This window comes from Cydia fagiglandana, chromosome 13 (genome assembly GCF_963556715.1).
Source record: "Cydia fagiglandana chromosome 13, ilCydFagi1.1, whole genome shotgun sequence".
NCBI lineage: Eukaryota > Metazoa > Arthropoda > Insecta > Lepidoptera > Tortricidae > Cydia > Cydia fagiglandana.
Window position 1 is genome coordinate 4,496,888 of NC_085944.1, and position 25,363 is coordinate 4,522,250.

General features: G+C 37.9%; 1 protein-coding gene and 1 long non-coding RNA gene across 2 annotated transcripts in view; one reads left to right on the forward strand and one right to left on the reverse strand.

Moving 5' to 3' along the window:
- LOC134670037 (uncharacterized) overlaps nt 1–13,978 on the reverse strand; it is a 366,992-nt gene extending 353,014 nt beyond the window's left edge. The window contains exon 1 of the long non-coding RNA XR_010099005.1: nt 13,284–13,978. This is a non-coding gene — a long non-coding RNA (uncharacterized LOC134670037). The remainder of the gene's footprint in view (nt 1–13,283) is intronic.
- On the forward strand, nt 1,410–25,264 carry LOC134670028 (tRNA endonuclease ANKZF1-like). The gene is made up of 13 exons (XM_063527697.1): nt 1,410–1,680; nt 1,896–2,105; nt 4,141–4,304; nt 5,165–5,351; nt 7,238–7,329; nt 7,639–7,861; nt 8,411–8,546; nt 10,718–10,839; nt 11,631–11,830; nt 12,413–12,567; nt 13,990–14,131; nt 22,891–23,043; nt 23,926–25,264. The coding sequence occupies exons 1-13, from the start codon at nt 1,557–1,559 to the stop codon at nt 24,064–24,066; spliced, it is 2,049 nt and encodes a 682-aa protein (XP_063383767.1). The 5' UTR covers nt 1,410–1,556; the 3' UTR covers nt 24,067–25,264.
- Nucleotides 25,265–25,363: the final 99 nt, after the last annotated feature.

The window sequence follows — 25,363 nt, forward strand, 5'->3', positions numbered from 1 at the left end:
CTTAGCCCCGGGTTATTGAGATGGTGCAAGTGGGCCTTAGCACATTCAGGGCCAAGAACCCGACTGTCGGGTACACTGTTCGTAGCGGATACGCGCTACATACGGCGAGACCGTGGCTACGCGCTACGAGCGTAACCCGTAGCACTTAGTGGCAATGAATGTGTTAGAGTTTACAGATACCTACAGGTTTTACAGTAAGTACCTTCTGGTGCTAAATGATAAGGAGAGGGTCCCTACTATAGGTATGTAAGTATGTTGGAAATGCAATTTCTCTCTTATTTATATAATGGACACCCGTACCTTATGGCACCTATCACACCTATGGATAATTTAGTAATGAAAAATAGTTGCACAACTAGGTACTGGCAGTAATGACGTAATCATTATTTATAATAAAATATACAGATACAATTTTATTCCCATTTACCTTAAAAAAGGTGTCTTTCTCATACCGTATATCGCATGGTATGCAAGTTGGCACGGGTTAAAAAATTATAGAAACAACCTGAAATCGAAAATTTATAATCAGAGAAGAAGAAAAAAATATAAGGACGTTAAATAAAATTAAGCAAAATTTAGCTTAACTGCAATTTCAGAAAAAGGACCCTCAATCACCAAGGATGTAACAAAATGCATTACCTAGAATAACTACCTACGAATATTATCTGCTGCACGACTTGCGCGAGCCCTCGCTCGCTTCCGGGAAACATGCCCGGGCTTTGAAAGCGAATATATATGTTACTGTATCTATACAATTTGTTGTAGGTACTTGTAGTTTTTTGGTACATTTAATTTCAGTTACAACGATAAAGTACTTACAAAGAGCATTGCGTTCCTTTCCTTAAAAAGGGTATGTATGTTTACGAGGAAAAGGAGAGATTTGAAGTCCAAACAAAAATAAATAAAATGAAAACCTGTTGTATCTTTGATTTAAGCGACATCTAGTGTTGAATAGTAGTATCCTACTAAATTAGTATTGAGTGCTGCCATCTATTGCCGAGTAGTTAAAACAATTTTGGTAGAAGCTTCATATGGTGAATTTTTAGTTCAATTTGTGATTCATAGATTTTATTTTTATTTATTTTTTATTTAATTATTTATTATACTAGAAGTTACAACTTTATTGTTACATACAATGCTCCACAAAACTACATTTAGTTTGACTGTGGAGTCTCAGTATACTGTATCAATTTAACTAACTACGTTTTTTATATTAATAAATAATAATATTGTTTTATTTTTGTAGTAAATTACAAGAGCACATAAGCAATATTATTTATTAAATTTAAATCATGTTTATAATTCATCAACTAATAAAAACGTCTAAACATGCTTGGCGGTTGGTGTCTGTCAGGCCCCAAATTCAGCAGGTTGTCAATTCAATTATGTCAAAAACATATGTTTACGTCCACTTTTCGGATAAAATTGCACAATAGTTTGCATTAATTAATTCCTTCCGATTCGGGCACGCCACGAGCATGTGGTTTCCGTACAGGAAACTCATAACTGCCTAATAATAAACTTGTGTTAAAAGAAAGATCAATATTTCATAAATTATGGCTTCGAAGACTGAAAATGTTGCTGCTAAAACCGTGAAAATTTACGATTTGGACAACTTTGAGAATTTGCTCAAGGGTCTAAAAGTTGCGTCTTGCATGCTCACAGAGTCTCATCAAGTTGGTATGTGTATATTCTTAATATATTTCTAGAACTATACTTTTAAAACAATCGCCATCATAACCTATAACATCATACACATAGTCATAGTAGGGCAAAGATTTCTTAGTCTTGCATAATTTATGAAATATTTATGTCTTGCAAGATTAGCTTAGCTCATGTTTTGTGGCAGTAGCGAAAAAATAAAACAATAAATTTGATAAAAATTCTGTTTTCAGTTGATGAAGCAAGTGTGATTAAACGTCTCAATGCACTGAGCCTCACTGGGCCTTCTGATGGTAACTGTTGTTCGTGCTGCGGCGTGGGCCCCTTCGAGAGTCGTCTACAACAAACGGCACACTACAAAAATCATTGGCACACGCATAACCTGAAGAGGAAACTGTTTGGAAAGCCGCCACTTACATTGGGACAGTTTAGTTCAAGACAAGGTATGTTATTGAGGTTTACGGTTTTTTACTAAAGCAGGCGTGTCTCACTCCGCGATTTCATCGCTTTGCTACAGGTAGCTAAAAGTACATCCGTTCGGCCCCAATTTTGGGGTTTGCCATAAGCCGCGCGTGGCGCTGTCGCCACCTAGCGGCCATATCTGTGCTGATCGTAACAGACACGTTTTGTTAGAGAGTGAGTCTTCTGCACTTAGTACTATTATTTATTCTGTGACTAAAGTAAAAATTGAAATATTTACTGCTTGACTCGAACTTGTAACCTTAGCTCATTTGGTAGTAGCAATCAAACCTATGTTCCAAAGGTTGCAAGTTTGAGTCTTGCCAGAAGCGATGAATTAAGTATGTAATAAATTTTTTAATACAGTTGCTCAAAAAGTGCTACTTTACGTAGCTGTTTAGCGTGCGGAAAGTTGGTTATCTCGAACTAGTGCTTTTTACTTTTCCAATTTTTTTAAATTTATACTTGTTCCAATTCACGACTACTTATTGATGAGTGTTAATATTAGTTTCCTTTAAACGTCGTAATCAGCATAAAAACCTACCGTTAATGTAAGAATACGAAAAATATTACATATTTCATATTTAATTACTTATCTCTTCATCATTATAACACGTTTATTTTTTAATATTGAATATTGAAAATTCCGTTCTTAATAAGTTGACTGAATGGAACGGAATAGCTGCCAAACGCCCATAGATATAATATACTTAAAGACGACGTCTAACCGAGCTGTCACTGTTACCACTTTTGTTTAGTGTACGATTAACAATGTTTTTCTTATTTTTTCGCAACTGTATTAAAAAACGTCGTTCGATACACGTGCGGAAATGTCATTCTTCACTCGTCCCGAGTCTTGCCACTCGCCTGCGGCTCATGGCAAGATATCTCAGTACTCGTGAAGTAATGACATACCTTCCGCACTAGCATCGAAATGTACTATTTCCTTTAATATAAATATTTGTAGTATTATTTGCAGACATTATAAAAATAAATAAAAATAAAAATAGCCTTTATTACTGAAGTTCTATCTACTTAAAAATATACCTTATTTTCTATATTATATATTACTATTCACTATTCTACGTCCCATCGACAACTTCAGTTTGTCTTCCGACATAGGCCTCCTCCAAGTCCTTCCAGGTTCCGCGATCTCTTGCTTTCCTGGGCCAGTCCACTCCTCCTATCCTCTTAAGGTCATCTGACCATCTAAGAGTAGGCCTTCCTCTTTTCCTTTTGTGCCCCCTTGGGTACCACTCGATAAGGTCTTTTGTCCACTTATCTAGCCCTTCTCTGATGATGTGGCCAGTCCACCGCCACTTCTGTTGCTTAATCTTTTTGACCACTCTCCCACACTTTGATCTGGCTCTAATTATGGACAATCTTACCCTATCCTTAAGCTTAATGTTTAGCACGCTTCTTTCCATGTTGTTTTGACATGTAGCAAGCCTCTTTTCTTGTTTCCCCGTAAGTGCCCAAGTTTGGCATCCATAGGTGAGTACAGGTACAATGCACATATTAAAAACTTTAAATTTCTGGCTTGTTGGTATTTCTTTCGCCTTCATAACCTCTTTTAATGACCAAAATTTCTTCCATGCATTTGATATTCGTTTTTCAATTTCCTTGTTAGACTGATCTGATGGTGATATTATTTGTCCAAGATATACATACTCAGATACATATTCTATTGATACATATTTGCAGACATTACTGCTTGATAAAAAAATATCTAAGAAAGTTATTCTATTTCTATCATTTTTGTGATGTGAACACAGACAGTATTTTAATTTTCATGTTCACATTATAGTGTCATGTTGTTATCATTGTTCCTCCTGTTTATTTAGATGTAACTGCCATTTTGGATCTGGCCAGTACCAGTAAGATTCTCGTTAGAATTTGATTACATTTTAAAATCCTATTTATGGTCACTGCACCCTGATTCGTGATACCAACTAATTCAATTCTATCTGATACTAGCACATACCAATCTTACAGTACATAAATACTTCTTTTTTTCAGATGACAACTCCAGCGTCTCCGGCAGTGACTCAGAAACAGAGGGCGCTAGCAACGGCCCCGCTAGTGATCTGTTTGCTGCGGCGACTCGGCACTGCAAGGCCTTCTTTACTAACACCAAGGGACAAGTTTTTTGTATCTATAGGTGCTTGCTGCATCATAGGAAGGCAAGTTGCGCATAATTTGATCTGGTTTAGTGCGCCCACCAGTCTATGGATAACGTAACTCAGTAGAGGGCTATGGATCATGCTTTACAGTATAATATTTTCTACTTGAACAACAATCTGTTTTGGGTCTACTAATATTTTATCATGGAGACTTGACATAGGTACAATTATTAAATATATTAGCCAAGTTAAAATCCATATCCATACTAATATATAATATTATAAATGCGAAAGTGTGTCTGTCTGAATGTCTGTCTGTTACCTCTTCACGCTTAAACCGCTAAACGGATTTAGTTTAAATTTGGCATAGAGATAATTTAAATCCCGAGGAAGGACATAGGATAGTTTTTATGTCAGAAGTCGTCCCTAAAGAGGGTGAAAAGGGGGGTGGAAATGAGAAAGTTAATGAAGTGCCTATTAATTGGTGTAAACAAAAGCATATTATGCTCGAATTGCTATTAGATTTTATCCAGGCGCTGTACTTTCTCTAGCTGCTGGTACCTACTAATTCCACGCAGACGAAGTCGCGGGAAAAAGCTAGTATTATATATATACTATGTTACTAAGCGCAATTTGCACCATCTCACTAACCAGGGGACAACCGGTTAAACCATTAACCCAATGTCAAATTGTATTGGTAACTCTGGTAACTCAAGGTTTAACCGGTTAAACCCGGGTCAATGGAATGGTGCAAGTGGCGATATGAAAACACGAGTAACAAATAATAATACTGCAGAGCGAGTGGAGTGACAAAAATCTGTTTGCGTGCACACGTCCGCGCGCCTTAAATGGCGCCACCGTCGCACCATCAACTTGAGCTGTGTAAATTATCCATGTCATATCATAACTTTGTTCTACAGGAGGAGCTATCAACAGACGGCGACGGCAGCGCCTGGATCGAGCGCTGCTCGCGCCTCCTCGTCCCGGGCTTCCAGCGCTGGGCCGTCTTCATGGTGTCCGGCGGACACTTCGCGGGCGCTATCTTTGCCGGCGGCGTCGCTGTGTTGCATAAAACGCATCATTCTTACGTGACGCGGCGTGGACAAGGTGAGGTTAATGGAAATGAATTGGTAGATTTCACAGGAATTTAACTGCAGAGTTCAGGTTACCATCTGACCAACGCTGATCCATCTTCATGGTGTCCGGAGGACACTTCGCAGGCGCCATTTTTGCCGGCGCCGTGTGCTGCATAAAACGCATTATTCTTGCGTCACACGGAGTAGTCAAGGTGAGGTTTATCCCATCAAAAACATAAATGTAAAAAAGGAGAGCCAAGTTCAATACAAAAATTATGCTTGGCTGTGGGGTTCGCCGCAAAAAGAATGGAGATTTAAATGAGTGCCAAGTTCTATGCAAAATCCAAATATGTATTTATAGGAACAAAATAACATTATAAACAAGTATTAAACTCTATTTCTTTGCTTTATTGGGTACCTATAACAATTGCTGTTATTTAAAAAAAATGCGAGATCTTAAAGCAGGTTAGATTTGACTTGGCCAGTTTTCATTACATCAATCATTTTATAAAGTTATTCAACATATATATTTTGTAATTCTGATAAAAACTGGCCAAGCCAAATCTAACCTACTTTAAGATCTCACATTTTTTTTAAATAACAGCAATTGTTATAGGTACCCAATAAAGCAAAGAAATAGAGTTTAATACTTGTTTATAATGTTATTTTGTTCCTATAAATACATATTTGGATTTTGCATAGAACTTGGCACTCATTTAAATCTCCATTCTTTTTGCGGCGAACCCCACAGCCAAGCATAATTTTTGTATTGAACTTGGCTCTCCTTTTTTACATTTATGTTTTTGATGGGATATCAATACTTTTTGTAAAGAAAACTAGGCAGGTATTGAGATTTAATGTTTTTTCTTGTGTTTCCGCTGCATGTTTTTTACTTCTGTTCTTTGTATTAATTATGTGGTGCCGCGCGCCGCCAACGACACACCGTTGGCCGGTTGTTTAGCGCGTATTACAGGTTTTTTGTATGGGGACCCCCCCTATTTTTTAACTTTTTTTTATTTTTAGATTTTTTCCTACGCTTACACACAATTACCGAGCTGGATTCCAAATTTCATCCTTCTAGGTCATCTGGAAGTAGGTTAGGTTTAGGTACTATATGCCAGTCACAATAAAAAAGAAATTTGTATGGGAACCCCCCCTATTTATTAACTTTTTTTTGTTTTTAGATTTTTTCCTACGCTTTCACACCATAACTGAGCTGGATTCCAAATTTCATCCTTCTAGGTCATCTGGAAGTAGGTTAGGTTTAGGTACTTATATGTCAGTCACAATAAAAAATGGTTTTTTTTGTATGGGGACCCCCCCTATTTTATAACTTTTTTTAATTTTTAGATTTTTTCCTACGCTTTCACACAATAACTGAGCTGGATTCCAAATTTCATCCTTCTATGTCATCTGGAAGTAGGTTAGGTTTAGGTACTATAGGTATGTCAGTCAGTCTTAAAATTTACGACTTTTTGACCTTCATATCTTTATAACCGTTTGAGCTAGCTTCATGAAATTTGGGCTTCTAGATGTCCTTATGGATATAATTAAACACACGTAGTTTTATGTGTTTACGTTAAAGATGTTTTGAGTTATAGAAGGGTCAAAAGTGGCACCAAGTGGTTCGTGTAATATTACACTTGGCGCTGGCTAGCCAGTTCCTTTGCTTGAACTTGGCTTGACACGCTGCCGCGTGTCTAGATTAAATTAAGGGTAGATTAAAAACCGCTATTTGAACCACATGCTTCCTCAATAACAATTCTCCATAGGATGTTATTTCTGACAGTAAAAGTATGTGGCTATAAAGAAACTAACTGATGAGTAATGACATATCACGCGTTTTATTCCAGTTCAGTCCCGCGAAAGACTTATTGAGATGAGCTTGAAAAATAATATTTGACTATAATGTCTTAGGTCAGGCGCAAGCATCGCGCGATCAGCACGGAAGCGCGCCCAAGTCGGCTGGTGCGAGTTTGAGGAGATACAACCAGGCCGCGTTCTTAGATGTAAGTCTCTTGATAAAAACTGTAATATTCGCGATAAGTTCGCCTTTATGTGAATGTTCTGTGCTATATGTCTCTTGCTGTGTTATTTTGCACAATAAAGCGTTTTTCCACCGCTGATTTACTAACACGGCAAGTTAAATAAAAACTTTTAACATGATACAGCAAGTAAATTGACCTTCCAATGTCCCTAGCTCCCAATGGTGATCCGTCTTCATGGTGTCCGGAGGACACTTCCCTAGTAAATTGTATAAAGACGACGTTAACCTCCACAATTTTTATTTATTTCAAAATAAACATTTATTTGTCCAGCATGTTCAAGAAATAATAACCGGCTGGACGGAAGACCTTAACGGGTGCTCCCACATCCTCTACCGGGCCGTAGGACCCATCAACCAAGGGGCCCTCTTCGGGAAGAATTCGCCTTTAAGCAGGGATGACCCTCGGGTCAGGGTACTGCCGTTCCCGACGAGGAAACCGACGTATAAGGAGATACAGAGGGTCCATGAGACGGTGGCTAGTCTGGAAGTGTATGGTGAGTACATGTCCACATTTACCACTTTTGCTATGTACGTGTGTACTGTCAGCAACAATAAATGCTTACGTAATGTACAATAAAGCTCGTTAATATTTATTTGACATAATCTCATTTGAAAGACAAGAGAAGAAGGGAAACCTAGAATTACTTATAAATTAAAAGACTGAAAAAAGAAATAATTGGTGATTACTCCATCAACAAGAGCAAAGCTCTTTAAGTTATGATGATGATGAATCTCATTTGTAGATAAGAGCGTCTCATACATTGTTGCGCGCTTTGTGGTATCAGATATTGTCGTAGCTATGTGGCATGTAGCTACGACAACAAAACAAAGTTAGTACAAACGAAGTTGGTACAGTTATGAAACTGTACCAACTTCTGCTTGATACATAAAATAAGTGAGATGTCCCTTTAAACAACGCATATATGTACCTATTTAAAAAAAAACCCGAGATACTGTTGCGTCTATTACTTTGCTTCATAAGTAAGAAACCCATCAAATAAATTTAGTATTTACCTGAATTTACACTGCTAATTTTGTTTTAGACACAATGGAACTATTCCAGAAAGCGCTAATAGCGTCGACAACCAAGCTGCCCGCCAAAACCGGCTCCGATACTAGTGTAGAACGCAAAAAAACACAGAAGAGCCCCAATAAACTTATCGACAGGGCGAAGTCGAGGTGAGTGTAATGGTCGAATATTATATACAGGGGTTTTAGGGGCTAGATGTAACAGGGGTAAGTACCTATAGTAGGTTTATTTAGTAGACAATTAATCGTTGGTACTTAAATAATTTACATTTATTTCTCGTAGTAGACACAGGAGCGTCGCGACGGTATCTTGCGAGATAGACTACCCGTCCCTTACTAATGAATCCTGTTCCGCATTTAGAAATAAGTTTTTGGCAAAAATTTCATTTTAGTTACAAGCTTTTATCGCTGACTGTACTTTTCTTTCCACAGGCAATTAATACTCATCGAGACAATTCTAAAAACCCCAAACACAATTAATTAGGTTTAATTGTTTTATCACAGAGTTCCTATGGCCACCTCTGGTCTCATCAGATCAGCTCGATGACACCATAATATTGCATTGTCACCCGACTTACGTATATGCAAAATTTCAGCTCAATCGGAAACCGGGAAGTGGATCAAATTTAACTTGCAAGATTTGATTACAGACAACGGTCAGGTGAAACTAAATAAAAGCTTGTAATAAAAGACGGGTATTCTTATCTTGCGGTTAAGATACCGAGTTAAGGCCTGATGCTGACGGGAGTGAAGGATAGTCTTCCACTTTATTGTCCGTTGGTTTTCTTTTTTATTTTAAGTTTATTATTTTTTTTCAATTATTATGGCTGCCATTCCATCAGTGATATAGCCTCAAGTCAGCTCCGACGGAGTGGCAGCTGACTTTTACGAATTATGGTCTGGTAAGAACATGCTCATAAAAATGTGTTCCAGGCTTCCAGGCTTACGGTCCAATAGCATTTTTTACTATTCTTTGACATAGTTTTTAGGGTTCCGTACCCAAAGGGTAAAACGGGACCCTATTACTAAGACTTCGCTGTCCGTCCGTCCGTCCGTCCGTCCGTCTGTCACCAGGCTGTATCTCACGAACCGTGATAGCTAGACAGTTGAAATTTTCACAGATGATGCCGCTATAACAACAAATACTAAAAACAGAATAAAATAAAGATTTAAATGGGGCTCCCATACAACAAACGTGATTTTTGACCAAAGTTAAGCAACGTCGGGAGTGGTCAGTACTTGGATGGGTGACCGTTTTTTTTTGCTTTTTTGTTCGGTTTTTTTGCATTGTGGTACGGAACCCTTCGTGCGCGCGTCCGACTCGCACTTGCCCGGTTTTTTTTACTAATTATCGTTTGGTAGCAAATTAATTTTTTTTATTAGGAAATATATTAACGATGTATATATGATTATCAAGACAAAAAAAAAAAGATTGTCAAAGATTGTGTCAAGCGTGATATTGGTTGCCTTTAATATCTCATGCAACCAATGGCAGAAACTGGCCGAAGATCGACCCACGTGGCGACGTGTTGTTCATGATGACCAATCCAAGCACGACGATGTCTGGTTTTCCTCTTTAAAAGAAAAACGCTTGAGGCGCCACGAGCAGGCTTCCAACCCCCACCCACCTGGGGGAGCATACACCTGCCGCGTGTGTGTACGAGGGATCCTCTCCCGCATAGGGCTATACAGCCACGAACGCAAGTGTCGTTACCGGGATGCTGCTTAAAACATCTGACACAGATGAAAAGGCCTATTATTATATATGATTATAAATAACTTACCTGGATACCGTCAACTCACTTCATAAACACATTGTACTTGTCAGGTCAAGGGTAAATCCCCCTATTGTCGGCACCCTCCTTTTGTTGGCATATTCAATTGTGACTCAAAGTAACATGATGTCACCCTGAAAAGTGGGTGCCGATGACTAGCAGTTTTGGTGTTAATTTACGTTAACCAATTGAATATTGACTGAATTTCACGGGGTGAACTGTATAAAAAAAAACCGGACAAGTGCGAGTCGCTCTCGCCCACCGACACGTGACAGACAGACAGATGGATAGCGGAGTCTTAGTAATAGGGTCCCGTTCTTACCCTTTTGGGTACGGAACCCTAAAAATTACCAATGCCTCCAGTGAGATACAGCCTGGTACTCGTAACAGACAGACGGACGGACACTGGAGTCTTAGCAATAGGGTCCCGTTTTTACCCTTTGGGTACGGAACCCTAAAAATAGACATAAAATAGCACCATATGTACTGTAAATAATCATAGAACCTTGCCCTTATGAAGTTGGTTAAACAGTGGGTCTGTTACAGAGAACGTGCCCCCCGCCCCCTCCCCACTCAAATTATGTCGAGCGAGGACGAAGGTCCCTGCTACATAGACTCGGAGACCCCGACCAACTGGATCAAGACCCTCTCGGAACAGACCTCCAAAGGTACGGTAGCTTTTAGGCTTCGCACGAGTTACAAAAAACTTAACAAATTTTACACCTAAACCTTCCGCGAGAATCACTCTATTGACAGGTGAAAACCGCATGAAAACCTTTTCAGTAATTTTTGAGGTTATCGCGAACATACATACACACAAACAGACAGACGCGGCGGCGGACTTTGTTTTATAAGGTGTAGCAATTTTACATAAATTAACTGTAAAACTGCAATAAAAAAACTGTAAGACTGTTTTTAATAAAAATTTCTTAAGAATATAATTTAAATAAGTTACAAATTATCGAACTGAACCTACACAAAATCTATTTACAAGTCTTAGCTGATCCTGACCAGTTATCCTACAAGGTTAGATGACAGAAGGTGCTTTGATGTATTTTTGAGTGAAACATATTTGGATATAGTAACATGCCTGTCGATGTTTTCTCTAAGTAATTCGTAAGATAGTTTGTAGAATCTCACTACCTGTCATAAAATTTGGCCCCTAAAATCCCACGTGTAATAAATAAAGTCTAAGAAAAAACGTGCCTCGGAAAATCAAGAAAAACGCACCTTTGGCCTATACTCGTGTAGATGGCGACACCGTTTGATATTTACAAATTAAACACATAGGTATCAGTGAAAGAACATGGGCCAAAGTCATATGGCGTTTTAAAAATTTTAATCCTGTGTCGAAAGATGGCATTAAATTTATTGTGACTACAAAATTTACTATGACAATATTATAAGCCCCTATGTGCTCAATTTTCTTTGTTATTACTAACAATTTTGTATGAATCAGGTCATATCACAAACTCGCGCAAAGACTTAGTCCACGATGTCGTGGTCGCCCGACCGCTCAGTTCCGACAGCGAAGACCAGGGCCCGATGGAAAAGAAGGAGGTCAAGAAGAGAAAGAAGAAGAAAGAAGATAGAGGAGACAAGGGGGAGAAAGGGGAGAAGAAGCCTCAGGCAACGAAGATTCCTAATAATGTGAAAAGGGTAAAGTTACTAAAGTTACTACATGTTTTAAACGATTTTGGTAAGTTAATGAAAAGCTATTTAGGTCGTACAGGTTACTATGTCCTAAACCCCGAAATTGACTAAAAAAACCGGCTGCTTCAAAGAAAACATTGAATGCCTAGTTCACCAAAAAAACTGTCAAACGCGAGTCACATTGAAAAGGTGTTATTACCTCATTATATTCACCTCGCGGAGTATGGGAAAGAGTTAAAAATTATACTAAGAAAAGTATAAGTACAACATAAATATTTGGGTATAAACACCATAAATGGGCGCCTTTTTATATTTATTTCTCTCAACATCACTCGGAAACTTACCTACATACACTTTCATAAGCGCATTGTAATTTACCTACTTGGAAAATAAACTTCAGATGTAATGAATAATTGGTTTCAATCGTACTTTCTCGGAATCGTTCGTATTTGTCATGCTGCTTCAGCGAACCTCAGTACTTTTTGTACCGAGACTGACTGAAATAGCAAGACACGCTCATACGTTTCAGTGAAAATACGATGGAAAATAATTATGCACTACATCTGTGTATATTTCTTGTTACTCTAGATGTGGAAGGTAATATCAGGCGACGAGATCTCCCTAGAGACTATTCTAGAGAGTTGGGAGGGGTCTTTGGAAGAGGCCTGCAACACGAGAGACCCTACCGACGGCAATACGGCGCTGCACAAGGCCGCTATAGCAGCCAAACCGGAGATGGTCACGTGAGTGTATTCCTTAAGGGGCTCCCCCACGCCAATGACCTTCGATCTGAACCCCTTAGTTTTCTAATGTTTTTTGTAGCTTATCATATTAACAGCAACGGCTTTAAGCAATATGGTATCTCATATTTACTTTAAAGTTCATTGTCTTCGAGATATTTGGCATCAAAGTTGAACAATTTTAGGCTAAAAAACTGGTTTTCTGGCCATAACTTTTGTGTTAATTAGTTTAAAATGAAAACCTTGGACACGATTTTTGAGACTTCAAAGACGAACCCAAATATGTAGATTTCGTACATGTAAGATCCTTCACTGCAAACTAGATACGAAAAAAGTGTTTTTTTAGACAATGTTTAAAAAATTCATAAAAAAATAAGTATTCATTTTTTTCAAAATCCGGTGGACAAAACCGGAGATAAAAGATTGAAGAACCGATAACCGTGTGTCTTATAATTTTATCTGTAGTACAAAAGAAGGAGATACGATTCAAAACTTGTCAAAAATCGATGAAAACCTCGGGTAGCCCCTTAACTACGTAAGTATGTATGTATATTGTATACTATCAATAAATAAATATTATAAGACTATCTTACACAAATCAACCTAGCCCCAAAGTACCAAAAGACCATCTAATTACATAAAAAAACATCATTTAATCTGTGATAACTGTAATACAAGTTTAGACATATGTCGTTCACGAGTGAGTGATTTAAATGAACTATATCTTTTGATTGAACTCGCTCACTCTTCAGCTCACTGATGATTTAACTCGCTCAGTCGCTCATCTATCTCAGTGTTCCTTGTGTGCTCTTTCCCACTCATGATTCGAATGAGCCGGCCGAGCGTGACGAGCGAGGTGCGAGTGAGACGTTGCGAATAGATTTCGGAGCGGTTCGGAAGAATTCGGAGGGTGTCGGGAAAACATGGCAGGCTTGTATCGCGTGATTCGCCACCTTAGTCGCACTTGGTGGCTGTGTGTATCTGATTGATTGATTGACATTTCTCTCTACTCGCTTTTGAACAATGTAGTCTAAAGATCCACTGAGCGAAGTGAGCGAAATGAGTGAGTTCAGAGCAATTATTTCATGCAACCGATGATGCCAAAAATGCGGGGGTGCGCGGGACGAGGCGAGCGAAGTCCCGTACTGTGTGATTGGTCCGTTCAAAGACACGGACGTCACACAAAGACACTTTCGACTCGAACATGGAGTAAATTTACCGTATGCGTGGCAGAGGGGGTAGCGCGACTATGCTCATTGATGTTTTTGCAACAGTTATTATTTTACAAGAAATGCTTAGATTAAAAATTTTAAACTCATTAGAATCAGATTAATAGCTTCCTATGCACTTCGTTGTTTGGCCCTTCGATGATTCCGATACGTTTATTTTGTACTTTTGGTTCTGATATAACTTTTTTTTGCGCAGTCAAATCCTTACCGCGGGCGGTGACCCCTGCATCAAGAACAATCAGCTACAGACCCCATATGCGGCCTCGCCGCATAACGACACTCGAATAGCTTTCAGGCTATTCCAGGCACAACATCCAGATAAATACAACTACGCTAAGGTAAGAGGTTTCTTATACTTTTTGAAGTGAAAACTTCTTTAGCGGCGCTGTACACTTTTTGAGGTGGGGACAAAATGTTAAACTCGAGACAGCGTAAGGCGTAACCCTCTCTTTCTACCGTGCGGCGAAAATGTATGCCTGAGCCTGCTGTTTCGTTTAGGCGGCGCAGGGCGATTGCGTGACGTCACGTGTGACGGACAGTGTCATTGTGTTTGATTTAAATGCCATCTAGTAAATTTCCCTCAAACTGGTATTAATATAACTGTAGTACTCACAGTGATGTGCTTAGGGGTTACAAGTAATGTGACGAAATAACGTTAGATGTCGTTAACCTCAATTATACATAGTGCTGGAGACATTTTGCACTAGATGGCGCTGTTATTAATATTTTGAGTTACAATGTCATTGAGTTTTCACTTCTGCCGGCACTCCCGGAGTGCAACCCGTTGTTTTTTTGTTTTTAAATGGCCTTGTGTTCCACTGCTCGGCAAAGGCCCCTTTCTTCCGCCACTCATCACCGTTTGATGCGTGATCCCGCCATTCGCTGCGATAAGCGTCGAGGTCATCCCGCCATCGCTTTTTTGGTCTGCCTCTGCCCCGGCTAGTCTGTAGTTATTATCATCATCTCAGCCATAAGACGTCCACTGCTGAACATAGGCCTCCCCCTTAGTTCTTATACTTACAGTGTATTGATATTTTTATAGACGTTGCATTTAAATAGAATCTATAAAAGCAACCGGCCTCCCCGCACAACGACACTTGAATAGCTTTCAGACAAAACATCCCGTCAAATACTATAGTAGACCCAAACCAAACGGACAACTGGGGTTATATATCTATCTCTCTCACCCCACCAGAGAAACCATGCGAGCGTGAATGAGAAGATTTACGACCCCGGTCGTCCGTTTGGTTTGGGTCTACTATTGGTTTTCAGAAGAAGGTCTACAAGTCTATAAACAGTTTATTTAACAAATATCCACCTCCGGCCTTACGTGGAGCTGGTTGACGGCCTCAGTGGTTCTTAAGTCGTTATTTTTCTGAATGCTCTGACACTGGGATTGTCAACGTGCTATACAGTTCAATAATAACTGAAAAATAGTAGTTTATGTGACGGCTACATAATGTAAGGCATTAAAATACGAGAGTGGGTTATAATGCCTATAATATACAGCCGCATGGCCGTAATTTTGCGGTTTTTGAACATATCAATCACTTAATAGGGAGTTTATGATATGTGTCTATGTCTAGATAAATACTTAAACTTATCGCTTATTGATGACGTTATGATATGGATAAGATATATTGAATAAAATTTCCAAATGTTATATGAATCATTAATTTATTGAAATCACTAATTTTTTTTTACGGGCTGGAGATAAGTTATTTATTAGATGGAATACAGGCTTATTTTGAAAATAAAAATTAATTGACATATTGTCAAATTCTTAATATCTACATTATAAAATAAATTACAAATCATTATCACAGCGTACTCACAATGGTAATATACAACTTAACTACTACACTACACCCAAATTACAAAACTACAAAACCTATAAATAACAACACATAATTACAAACTACAAATTACATAACATAAAAAAAAAACACAGACACAGTCAAAAACAAAACAGTCACCCGTCAGTCAAATATCCCACCCCGCGTCATCCCTGGTGCAAAGGTGCCCAAAACGCTTGCCGTATTACCGCGCTGAATCGCGATGGACAACCTCTGCAACAGGAATGACTCGGAGCGGGGATCCAGGCCTCTATCTCGCAACCGGTTTCCAACCTCCTTAAAAAACTCTCTAGAATAAAATTAAATATTATTTTATAAACATTTATTACTCGTGACTTTAAAAAAAATCATTGGTTTAAATCCATACCTATTGACAATTCTGGTTGAAACCACTACACACGCTAAAACAGCCTTTTGCTAATATACCAAAATACCCTTCAGATTCCCCAGTGCATTTTCAAAACAATGAAAACTCTCAAAGTAGGAACGTCAACACTCAACATTAAAGTTTTAAAGGGAACTCAAATACGCTTTGCGTCGAGAATAACTTATAATTCTTATGAAACAGTCGACGTTGCTTTACTTATTTATCAACAATACCTAAAAACCGGGCAAGTGCGAGTCGGATTCGCGCACGAAGGGTTCCGTACCATAATGCAAAAAAAAAAAAAAGAACGGTCACCCATCCAAGTACTGACCCCTCCCGACGTTGCTTAACTTTGGTCAAAAATCACGTTTGTTGTATGGGAGCCCCATTTAAATCTTTATTTTATTCTGTTTTTAGTATTTGTTGCTATAGCGGCAACAGAAATACATCATCTGTGAAAATTTCAACTGTCTAGCTATCACGGTTCGTGAGATACAGCCTGGTGACAGACGGACGGACGGACGGACGGACGGACAGCGAAGTCTTAGTAATAGGGTCCCGTTTTACCCTTTGGGTACGGAACCCTAAAAATTGTTGTGAACACAAAATTTCAGACAGAATCAGATGATAATTTAAAAAAATAATGACAATACCAGACAGCGACGTCGTGAATTCGTCGCTTTTGGGTTTATATTATACTCTTTACATTGATATTAAACATGCGTAAAAATATCACCTTGTATTTTATAAGAATGAATATAATATATGTATTATGTTCATTGTTTACCAATTCTTATAGGTAAAATCTTTTAGTTATTTGTTGTCAGTAGAATGTGAAAAAACGATATTTCCAATAACTAATAATTAAAAACACACTTTTAATTAAGTAATCGTTGTATAGGTAATAAAAATATTGATTACACACCTCATCAGTCTCATCACGTCGCAATAAAATTTATGACAGCTCTTTCTATTAATTGGCAATTTCATAATGCGCTCTTTACAATAATAAAATAATCGATTTTATTCATTTCGTGCTTGGATAATCAGTAGCTATACGTAATCATATTTTATCCTAATATTGACTCGTACGCTAATTAGGCAATATAGTAATTATGATGGTTGTGTTAATTTGGTTTATATTGCGTATTAGTTAATTATCTTTGAGCAATCTTTGAGGCATATAGGTCGTTACTCAAAGGTTTTGAAGGAGAAACGCTGATTAGTTTATTACGATGTATTTTGCGGTTTAATTAGTGTTCTAATTAAACATATGCTCGAAATTTAGAAAGACGTGAATTGGAGGAATTATGAATATTTTTTTCCACCAAACTAACTTCGTAAAGGTTCTCTTGATTGTTCAAAAATGTGAAAGTTGCATTTTATCCACAAGGGTGGAAAAGTAATTTGATGAAAATTTGGAGTTGTTTCCTTGTGTTGGATGGTAGAATTGACTTTTAAATCATGATTGTATGAAATTCAATGTGACATAATGTACCTACAGTTTATTATTTTAGAACATAATAAAATAATAACTACAACGATAATCCGGTTGCTTGCTGCAGTGCCAAAATACCAGGACCTCATAAAATCAAATGCACATGTTTACTACCTCGGTTTTCATTACAGCTATAGCATAAATCTCATACGTAGGTTTAACACGGATTATGACGTCACAGTGGACGCACGATTCTAAAGCACCCTGTCAATCTACTGTCACTCACTCCACACTTCCATAAGCTCGGCCGGACAGGACAGTCTCTATTCCAACAAGCTACCTAGTTGAACGCTTATTTAGGCCAACGAACTAGAATTCCTAGCTACGAGTATCTTAGAGGATATAACCAACGGAGACGCCATGTCTATAATTTTCGGTACAAAATAGTCTGCCGTTTTTTGCGGGGGAGGGGCACATCAAATGTATAGGTACGTCATGTCAGATAAACGTCAGTCCATACATGTGGTTGACATGTGGTTGACCATTGGCCGCCTATTTTCGACAGAGGGGAACGCCTGTTAATGACCACTCCGTTTGGTTATATTCTCTAAGACGAGTATAGTGTACCTAGTTCGCCCTGATCCCTGAACTGGGCTATAACCACGAAAATCGAAGTTCGCAAATTGCGGGCCTTTTTCTCTGTCACTCTAATTACGCCTTTATTGGAGTAAAAGAGAAAGATCCCCGCAATTTGCTAATTTCGGTTTTCGCGGTAGCCCCTCTGCAAACTTGCGGTTTGCCAAAAGTTCTAAATATAGGTTAGATTCATAAATTATTCTAGAGTTAGACCAAGAAAAGTCTGCAGCGATTTTGATAGTTCATGCAGTGCAAGTGTTATTTTAAACATCAAACTTATTATGACGTGCAAATAACACTTGCACTGCGTGGGCTGTCAAAATCGCACCCGACTTTTCTTGGTCTAACTCTATTTAACTTTCGACGGGAGTGAATAAAAAAATTAGAAATCCACGATGGCTGCCATTTTTAGGGTTCCGTACCCAAAGGGTAAAACGGGACCCTATTACTAAGACTTCGCTGTCCGTCCGTCCGTCCGTCCGTCCGTCCGTCTGTCTGTCACCAGGCTGTATCTCACGAACCGTGATAGCTAGACAGTTGAAATTTTCACAGATGATGTATTTCTGTTGCCGCTATAACAACAAATACTAAAAACAGAATAAAATAAAGATTTAAGGGGGGCTCCCATACAGCAAACGTGATTTTTGACCAAAGTTAAGCAACGTCGGGCGTGGTCAGTACTTGGATGGGTGACCGTTTTCTTTTTGCATTTTTTTCCGTTTTTTTTTGCTTTATGGTACGGAACCCTTCGTGCGCGAGTCCGACTCGCACTTGCCCGGTTTTTTAAATAATTATAATTACGAGTCACGACAACGGATTTTGTTAGGCCTTTCAGATCTCATTCATCAACTTTCATTATTCTTCGTTTATTGTTAATTCAATGGATATCTTTATCTATTTCTTGGTAAATATTGCCAATCCTAATTTTAATTGAATCGCAACATTGATTAACTGCCGGATTCGAAACTTTAAGATACGTCAATTAATAGATCTGCAAGCGATATGGATTAGATGTGTCAGTGTCAAAAGTGACGTATTTGTTTGAAGAAACGTCACATTTGACACTGACATATCTAATCCATATCGTTCCCAGATCTATTAGTTGACGTATCTTAAAGTTAGAATCGGTCCGTAAGAGGTTTGCTTGTTACGGAACTCAAGTTACACTGGTTGCCTCTATACGATAGCTCAGTGCCATTCGCTAGTTGAGTTTTGTGTTCGCAGGAAATTGACAGTTTCACTAACCCAGCGGTCGGCAACAAGCGGCCCGCGGACCTCGCACTTGCGGCCCGCGAGCCCCCTGGCTATTTTGTATGTAATATTGTCTAACAACGATGTATGATAAAGTCACACATATTTAACAAAGTGCGGCCCGCGTCAACTTCCTTAACTACTATGTGGCCCTTGGCTGCTAAAAGGTTGCCGACCGCTGCACTAACCTATTGTCGGTACAACTTTGGAAACAAATCAAATGATTTTTTATTAAATACTAGTGACCCGCCCCGGCCTCGCATGGGTCATCAAATTATACACCTTCCTCAAGAATCACTTTATTGATAGGTTGAAAACGGCATGAAAATCCGTTCAGTAGTTTTTGAGTTTATCCCGACCAAACATACAAACACACAGACAGTCGCGGCGGGGGACTGTTTTGTAAGGTGTGATGTATTGTGATTCGCCTTTTTAAGTCGTCACACTACTATATATGGGGCATTATCTATGAAAAGGGACCTTATTGTCGATGGCGCTTACGCCGCACAGCGTCGCGCGGCATTGTATTTATATCGGAGCATTGTTAATAATGGCGTAAGCGCCATCGACAATAAGGTCCCTTTTCATAGATAACGTCACATATTAATTATAAACTGAAATAGATGTCAATGGTGTAAAGTGAAGACCGTCTGCAAGCTCTTTCGTCGCTTCTAACTCTTGCGTTTGTACACATACTCTTACTTACTCGTACAGAAGGTTGGTAGAGCAGAAAAGATAAACAATCCATACCTTACTACTAATCTTTCCTTATTGCACAAGGGCCCCCGAAAACGATAAGATACCTTACTACCTCTTTCAGTTTATAATTATAATAATATTGTAGGTAGGTACTAAGTCTTGCCTGTAACTTCGTCTAGATATTATAACCGTATTCTATGCTTCTCCGGAAATCAAACTTTGTCTATATTTTGATATAGACGAAGTTTGATTTCCGTTATCGTACAAGTTGCTTTAGCAGTTTACTAACAACTTAAGTACTGTCTGACAGTAGTAGGTGTTGTTAGTATTAGATAAGGTAATTCGCGAGTAACTGGCCACTGACAGTAATTGGCCACCCTAAACTAAAAATGAATTCTATTCACCTATAGGCGGCTAGTTATTGAAGGCTGACCACTCATTGAAACCTTATACTAAAATGAATTCTGCTTATAGGTGAATAGAATTCATTTGGTGGCCAATCACTAACAGTGGCCAGTTACTGGCGAATTACCCTATCTCCTTTTTTGTGTCGACTGTGACGAGAATGTTCATTTAACGCCCTAAATATACAAGAAAGCCTTTACAATATCAATTCTATCGTAGTCAATGGACGCCTGCAAATCTAAGGGTGTAAAGTGCGTTTTGCCGACCCTTTAAAAACCAGTACACACCTTTTTTGAAGAACCCTCGAGATAACCGGCAGGACGGCAGAAAAACCGGGCAAGTGCGAGTCGGACTCGCGCACGAAGGGTTCCGTACCATAATGCAAAAAAAAACAAAAAAAGCAAAAAAGAAAACGGTCACCCATCCAAGTAGGTACTGACCCCTCCCGACGTTGCTTAACTTTGGTCAAAAATCACGTTTGTTGTATGGGAGCCCCATTTAAATCTTTATTTTATTCTGTTTTTAGTATTTGTTGTTATAGCGGCAACAGAAATACATCATCTGTGAAAATTTCAACTGTCTAGCTATCACGGTTCGTGAGATACAGCCTGGTGACAGACGGACGGACGGACGGACGGACGGACGGACGGACGGACGGACGGACGGACGGACGGACAGCGAAGTCTTAGTAATAGGGTCCCGTTTTACCCTTTGGGTACGGAACCCTAAAAACGGAGAAATACAATAAATAGCAGGGTGACTTTCCGTGCTATTTATTGTATTTCTCAAGCTAAGACTAGTGGATCAGGCGTCAGGCTTTCAATGCCTATTTTCGAGGGTTCGAATACTTCTAATCCGTAACGTTTTCAGAACTTGTGTTACGTACTATTTTTTGTGATGAAGGACAATATCGTGAGAAATATTACATTGTGATACAGGTCTGCTACGTTACTTTACTAAGAAAGCCGATGTATGTAAATGGCCAATGCACACGTGTTTCATATACTGGAGTCAGTTATGTAACGCTGCCATACATGACCCAAATTTTTTTTATTAAGCTATGAGCTTCATCACATCTGATATTTGAGTAATTCTAAGCATTTCTAGCCTGAAGTGGGGGGGAGGGTGGGGTATAAAGACGGCCGCCACCCGTCATCTTTAAAAAAAATCTACTCTGATCCTGGTGGGTACTAGGGCAAGTTTGGTATCATTTTCGTATAAACCAAAGACGTAGAATTCATTTCTGATATTTGTTTTTTCAATTTCATAGTAATTTTACAAGAAAAACGTAAAAAGGTTAAAAATTTGGTTGGAGATTTTTGCTACGCGGAGCCGAAACTACAAATGATAGAAAGTTGAAATTTGCACACTAGATTACATTTATAAAGTGTACAAGAGGTAAGAAGCGATTTTGAGAAATTCAACCCCTAAGGGGGTTAAAAAGGGGATGAAAGTTTGTATGGGGTTCAAGTTTTATTTTAAGCTAGGAATTTGATACTTCGTAAAACGATATATTATTAAAATACAAGAAAACTAATTTCAGCGTTTTTGAAAATTCATCCCCTAAGGTGGTGAAAAAGGAGTAGAAAGTTTGTATGGATATCAAAAAAAAATTCGAACGCGGGACTTGAATCTTTGTATTTGGGGATATTATTAAAAGACAGGAAAAGTAATTTCAGCGTTTTGTAAAATTCATCCCCTAACATGGTTAAAAAGGGGTTGAAAGTTTGAATCCATTACAAATCCGAGTAGACACACATTTCTTATTGCCTCCCAGGCTTGAAATCCTTAGAATTACTCAAGGAACATATGTGATGAAGCTCATAGCTTAATAAAAAATTTTTGGGTCAACTTTATAACTGCTTCCGCTAATACGACGCCGGCGTTTTTCAACACACTTGCAAGGAAAAAAACAAAATTCAAAATTTAATCAAATTTAAATTGTTAAAAAAGTTAGTAAAAGTCAAAATCTGACATACTGCCTACCGACGCCACGACCCTGCCGCTGGCGAAAGATTCCAAAACGAGCGTAGCGAGTGGTTCGAAAAATGGAATCTTGAGCGTTGCAAGGGTTTTAAAGCACGAGGGTTAAACAAAATTTACCCCCGAGTGAAACATAACATTTTTCACAACACCAACACGAAGCAAATATTATACATATGTAAAATATCACTCAAAATCAAACCAAATCAAATCCAAATGAATTTATGAAATATTAATCAACCAAAATCATCATTTAAATGTCAATTCTATCAGCAAACATAAGAAAACAATTCAAAATTTGCATTTGATTACTTTGCGTCACATGTGAATAAAATGCAACTTTGCTATCAGTTTTTGAAGTACAAAGTAAGCCTTTCCGAGCTGGTGTGGTGAAAAAAGAATTGTATTTCTCGCGAATCGTCAACGATTTGACATCTGCATTACCAATATTTCCCCTTGCAGTCTCAAATCCCCGGCCCGCTTACCCCCGAGCTCATAGAACAAGAGAAAGAGAAGAAAGCACAGCAGAAGAAGGCCAAACGGCAGAGAGAGAAGGAGAAGATGGCTGAGAAGAACAAGACCAGCAAGTTCTTGCAGATGACTGATGCCGAGAAGGTTAGTGCTGTTTCATTTAAAATACAAAACGAGGTTTTATTATAGTTTATGGTTTCAATATAAATGCATTCGAATTAATTTAGCATTAGAAAGAAGGTAACCGATCTTGACATGTCTTTTAATAGTTTTAATTGAAAAAACGGTTTTTAAAATCAGTGTCTATTACTTATGAAAGCAGAAGAATACAAATGATCGTATTAGATTCATAATTGTTACATATTTGCCGTGATTTATTTTTTAACCGTGTTTTTCAATTAAAAGACACATCAATTGTTTACCTTTTTTCTAATGCTAAAAAAACGAGCTATGGTATCGCTCGCAGACGTATCTGCTTGATATAAAATCGGTGAAGTACCGTAAATTTCCTGCCTATGATATCATGACAAAAAAAGTGATTTTGTACTAAACAGTGTCTATATCTAACTACTTACTAGTAATGATTATGTAAAAAAAAATGTTACGAGTGAAAACACCATTAAAATTTAAATCGCCATTTTAAAACAAAACACCATGGGAACAAAATCCTAATATGTCGACAAGTTTTTCATACCTAAGAAAATAAAGTCTTCCTCTACTGTCTACCAAATCATCCCCCTTGTCCAAAAATATTGTTTTTACACGTGCCTTCTCTCTCACACTACACCTGCAACCAAATTTCAACTTTAAACTATTCTTTTTAAAGTTTAAAATCGATTGTGTCGTATAAACGGAAGCGTTCTTTGCGCTGCATCTTTCGAAACATGCATTTATTAGAAAAACTCCAATTGTTTCAATTTCAGCTCTGTCGCTTTAAGTTAAGGTTCAAGATAGGATGATTACAAGCCCGATTTGATTCATTTTTGTTTTCATCGAATGATATATTAATATAAATGTCTCCCTTAGGTAAAAGCCGATCAGCCTCGCTGTTTCCTCTGTGGGATGCAGCTACCGAAGAAACCGTTCGAATACGAATCGTACAAGTTTTGCACTATAAAGTGTTTGCAGAATCATAGGAACATCAGGCCTTTGCATATGAGTGCTTAAGTTGAATTTTAATATTTATGAGGTCAATACGCTATCAGTCATAATGACATTACTATTGACACTGTCAATTTAACTTTGTAGTGATTGGTTTGAAATGAAGGAATGTCAATATTTATATGTCATTATTACCGAGTGTCTGGATGCCATTAAATTTAACTTACCTACCTACCATTTTTTTTCCAATTTGTAGATACCTACATTTTAATTTACATAATTATGTAGGACCTCAAAAAGGAATTGAAAGGAATTTAATTATATTCTTTTAAGATGTATATAAGGGGATACATTGTATTCGACTGCTTCTAATATTTTTACCTACCAATAATCTTGATGGCATTATTATGACAGTAATTTAAAAATAATTCATACATACTCTAATATTTATACTAATTGTAAAAAAAATTAACAGAATAAGTACAAGATGACCCCTGATGATGATGATGTCCTGTGGTGATTGTAAGTAGTTAAACTCTTGTACAAGTCATAATGTGGGTACAAAGTATTGTTATGGTCGCGTATGGTATGTAAATGGGCGTTTTCAGAAATAAATATTGAAAACCTGATTCTTTCACATCTGGACGTTCTTGGGCTCATTCTACTCAGAATCGACAGCATTCTCCATCCCACCATTAAAAAAAGATGTCCCAAAATGTCCATTCCATTACGTCACGTTTTAGTATGAACAATTTTTTCACTTGTATGTGCGTGACGTAGTGGAATGTACAATTTTCATGCAAATTTTTGGGACATTTTATTTTATCATCAGAATTGAATATGCTAGTGATTCTGAGTTGAAAGAACCCAAAAACACCGGGATCTGTGAGAATCGGGTATTCGATATTTATTTCTGAAAACGCCCAAATAACATGATCAATTTATTACATGCATTTTTTATCACTTATGTAATTAAATCTTGCTCCATTAATTAATTAATTAATTCTTACAATGACATACGGATAACAAAAACTACGTTACCCTTGTATATTTAGGTCCTATGTTATTAGTTGTCGATACGATTTCTGAAAACAGGTGTACTTTTATATTATAAGTTATTTATAGGGTTTTTTTTTAATAATTGAGTTTCAGAATAAAAGCCGGAATTTACTGAATATTCGATACTGCAGTATTAAACAGAAATTTTCGGAATGCAAATGCCTGATGGAATCTTTCAACATAAAATGTTTCTAAAAACAAACTGCCTTTTTTGTAATAAAATTAATTTTATACAAATAATCCTCGTCCATTATTTAAAACGGTTTCCAAAGACACCGAGTGATTAATTGTAAAAGTATGCGCA

Coding starts and splice junctions, on each gene's coding strand:
- LOC134670028 (XM_063527697.1), top strand. CDS start 1,557: ATGGCTTCGAAGACTGAAAATGTTGCTGCTAAAACCGTGAAAATTTAC. Junction 10,840..11,630: donor CTCGGAACAGACCTCCAAAG/GTACGGTAGCTT, acceptor TGTATGAATCAG/GTCATATCACAAACTCGCGC. Junction 11,831..12,412: donor TTCCTAATAATGTGAAAAGG/GTAAAGTTACTA, acceptor TTGTTACTCTAG/ATGTGGAAGGTAATATCAGG.